Source organism: Melampsora larici-populina (genome assembly GCF_000204055.1).
Source record: "Melampsora larici-populina 98AG31 unplaced genomic scaffold MELLAscaffold_24, whole genome shotgun sequence".
NCBI classification, from domain to species: domain Eukaryota; kingdom Fungi; phylum Basidiomycota; class Pucciniomycetes; order Pucciniales; family Melampsoraceae; genus Melampsora; species Melampsora laricis-populina.
The window spans coordinates 382246-385014 of record NW_006768788.1 but is presented as its reverse complement, the minus strand read 5'-3'; the positions used below and the strand labels follow the sequence as shown (position 1 = coordinate 385014).

At 48.4% G+C, this 2769-nt stretch overlaps 1 protein-coding gene across 1 annotated transcript; it reads right to left on the bottom strand.

The window, feature by feature from the left end:
- Nucleotides 1-705: 705 nt before the first annotated feature.
- On the bottom strand, nucleotides 706-1895 carry MELLADRAFT_75003 (uncharacterized protein; the record flags this gene model as incomplete). The annotated part of the gene is made up of 3 exons (XM_007411187.1): nucleotides 706-1425; nucleotides 1457-1820; nucleotides 1889-1895. 2 exons carry the CDS (start codon nucleotides 1734-1736, stop codon nucleotides 824-826), a joined length of 882 nt encoding a protein of 293 aa, XP_007411249.1.
- Between the last annotated feature and the right edge of the window lie 874 nt (nucleotides 1896-2769).

Sequence of the window (2769 nt, the reverse complement as noted above, 5' to 3'; positions counted from 1 at the left end):
CTTGCAGGGCAGCTTGCAAGGAAGAAGTGCCTGACTGTGGGATTTAGTCAAGTTGGAGTGTATATAGATCTTGTGTTGATGGCAAAATGGTCAAGTATGAAATAGAGTCAATAGGAGTCAATCCCTCTGTTATGGCTACAGGCTGGTGTTGCCAATCTTCTCCATAACACCACTCCTTCAGATATTACATATCCAAATAGCCTGCAACTCATGTGGGTGTCAGATTTTGATTCCTGTCTCTATTCCCTGTGTTTTTAATTTTTCAATTGTAGAAAACAGCAGTAAATTGTATCCGAGGTGTCAAACACCACCCTCATTCCTTCCTCATAGAACCACAGCCACCATCCTCTCAAAAACATCTTACAGGCATCTAAAAACAGACTAGAAATATTTAGCTTTCTTCCACTTGTGCCAGGAAAATGCAGAAGTGACCCAGGTCATACCAAAGTAATGCTCTAGTCTCAGAGGTTCAAGTCCCTTGAGCTTGGGCTGTATTGAAATCTGATCATCTTGGGTGCTCTCAGAGAAGCTCTCGTATGACTAGGTTGAGGACCTGCATCTTTTCATTTTCTATATTGGTTTGAAAGACCTACATAGTCTACTAGTGCTTTGTTTGCACATCTTTAATGGAGTTGACCCATCCTACCATCGACGCTAGTTTTCAAGCCAACCTGAAAACGCCTACATAGTGGCTAACAGCGTCATCACACTTTTTAAATACATACTACGCTTTACAATATTACTTCTGTTGTATACTTTTAGCTTTTTGCAACTTCTACAAATACAAATTGACAAGCCTGTATCCCATCTGAGTGATCGGGTGTCAATGAAGGCTTTTCGTCACTGAGTCATGAATTATAGGTTCAGGCTGACTTTCACCATCTGCGACCCGAATGGCTTCAAGTAAAGCATCAGGCTGGGGACGTGGAGCTACAGCGTCCGGCGAGCGGCCCAAGATTGATTTGAGCGAGTCCCGTGTTGATGGCCCGATGGCTGCAAACCGGAGTGAAGTGGCGTGGGGATTTTCCAATAGGGATTTAAGCTGAGGAAAAGCTAGAGAAGCAGAGTTTGGACTAAAGAGTATCACCCAGCTTGGAAAACTAGGGAGCAAGGGCTGAATCGCGGGTTTAGGGATTGGGTGGGCCGTGTAGACTTGCCACTCGACAAACGGAATCGGCGGTTCAGAGGATGAGAGGGTATTTGAAAGATCAGCGTGCTGGTGTGCTCCTGTAAGGTAAAGAAGAGGTAGTAGTTTCGTCGGCCGATCATCATTGTCGGTAAAGGAGCCCGGGTCAGATATAGTAGCACCGAAATGGCGAGCGATAAAAGTGCCAAGAGATTTGCCGGAGCCGGCTTCGTCTGCTCCAAGCACACGTAACCCCGTGATTGGAGGAAAACAATCACCACCTGCAGAAGGCTTCAACCCTCGAAGAGCCCGCGCGGATGCTGGACCGACAGCTAAGAATGGAATTGAAGATCAGTCGCGCTTTGGTTATCATAGCTTGTGACGACATCCGGTATATAGCCTCTTGAAGCGCCTCGCTGACGAGCCTGGTGACAATAACACCTCCCCAGCGATTTGCTGGTCCGACTTCGAGGAGATTGGCAAGCTCATCGATTCGATCAAATGAAAAGTCTAGCACGGGCATGTAGACCGGCTCATAGTGACAGCTACGTAGTTTGATTGTCCAAGGATCCTCCTCGTAGCAAGGTGTTGGATGTTTCACAAGCAGCATGGTGTTAAAACGCTTTGGTGCTGAGACCAATTTGGAATCCGTGGCTGCGGATGAGCCGGGAACCTCATGCGCTACATTCGGTGTCTGGCAGTTGAGAAAACCATTTTGTTAGCGAGATGAAGGAAGGCATAGATAAACAACAGGTCACCTACACAAAGCTCAGGGTTGTTGGTTGAGGGGGTCGGACGGTCGAGGGAACCAGTCATGAGGCAAAGTCGCGCGATCCAGCTTGATCACCAGGTCGATTTGATGAATTGATATTTTGTAGAGGTCCGGAGAGATGACGCGGACCGTACCAGGGCTACCCGACACATGAGCCGCGCTTGCTCGGGAGCTGGGACCGGCAAGAATCTACCCCGAGCACTTTTTGAAAAAGCTTCCCGGCTTCCACGCCGCCCCCTCGCCGCCGGGGATCTCTACGTGCGTCTTCAGACCGTCTCCCACCACCAAAAAGCGGAGGCCTACCGAAATATCGGTTCCCTGTTGGTCCCCGTCGAGTTTTATCGGGTAGAGCCTGCTATAGCAGAAAATCTTTGCACATCCTCTTCATGAGCCAATGCTGGCTGATCTTCTACTTCCTTATGCAAGTATTTCAGTGTATTCAATGTCTTATGGCTATGGACAAGTCCTTCCTCACCTCAAATTCTCCCTATCTGTCCTCAATACCATGCCTCTCTGCTATAATTACAGTAGCTTGGTTCCCCAATATAAACTGGGGATCCTCATACTCTGGCCTGGCTCCTGTTCTGTCGGAGTTGGTACGGGGGGGCTGAGACCTAGCCTGAGGCACCATACCAATGGTACGGAAGCCAGAGATCCCCAAGCCCGCGGTAAACGGGGCTCATGCTGACTCAACACCCATTTCAGCCAGCAGCAGCCACTCAGAGCCACTCGATACAAACTTAACGTCCCAATGCTGGAACCAAGCATCAACTATAGCAAGGGACTTACACCTAAAGTTGGAGTGTGTGGTTAGGTCCAGCAATGAGACTGAGTTAAGTTTGCTCAACATATTATTTGGTGGAACTGATTG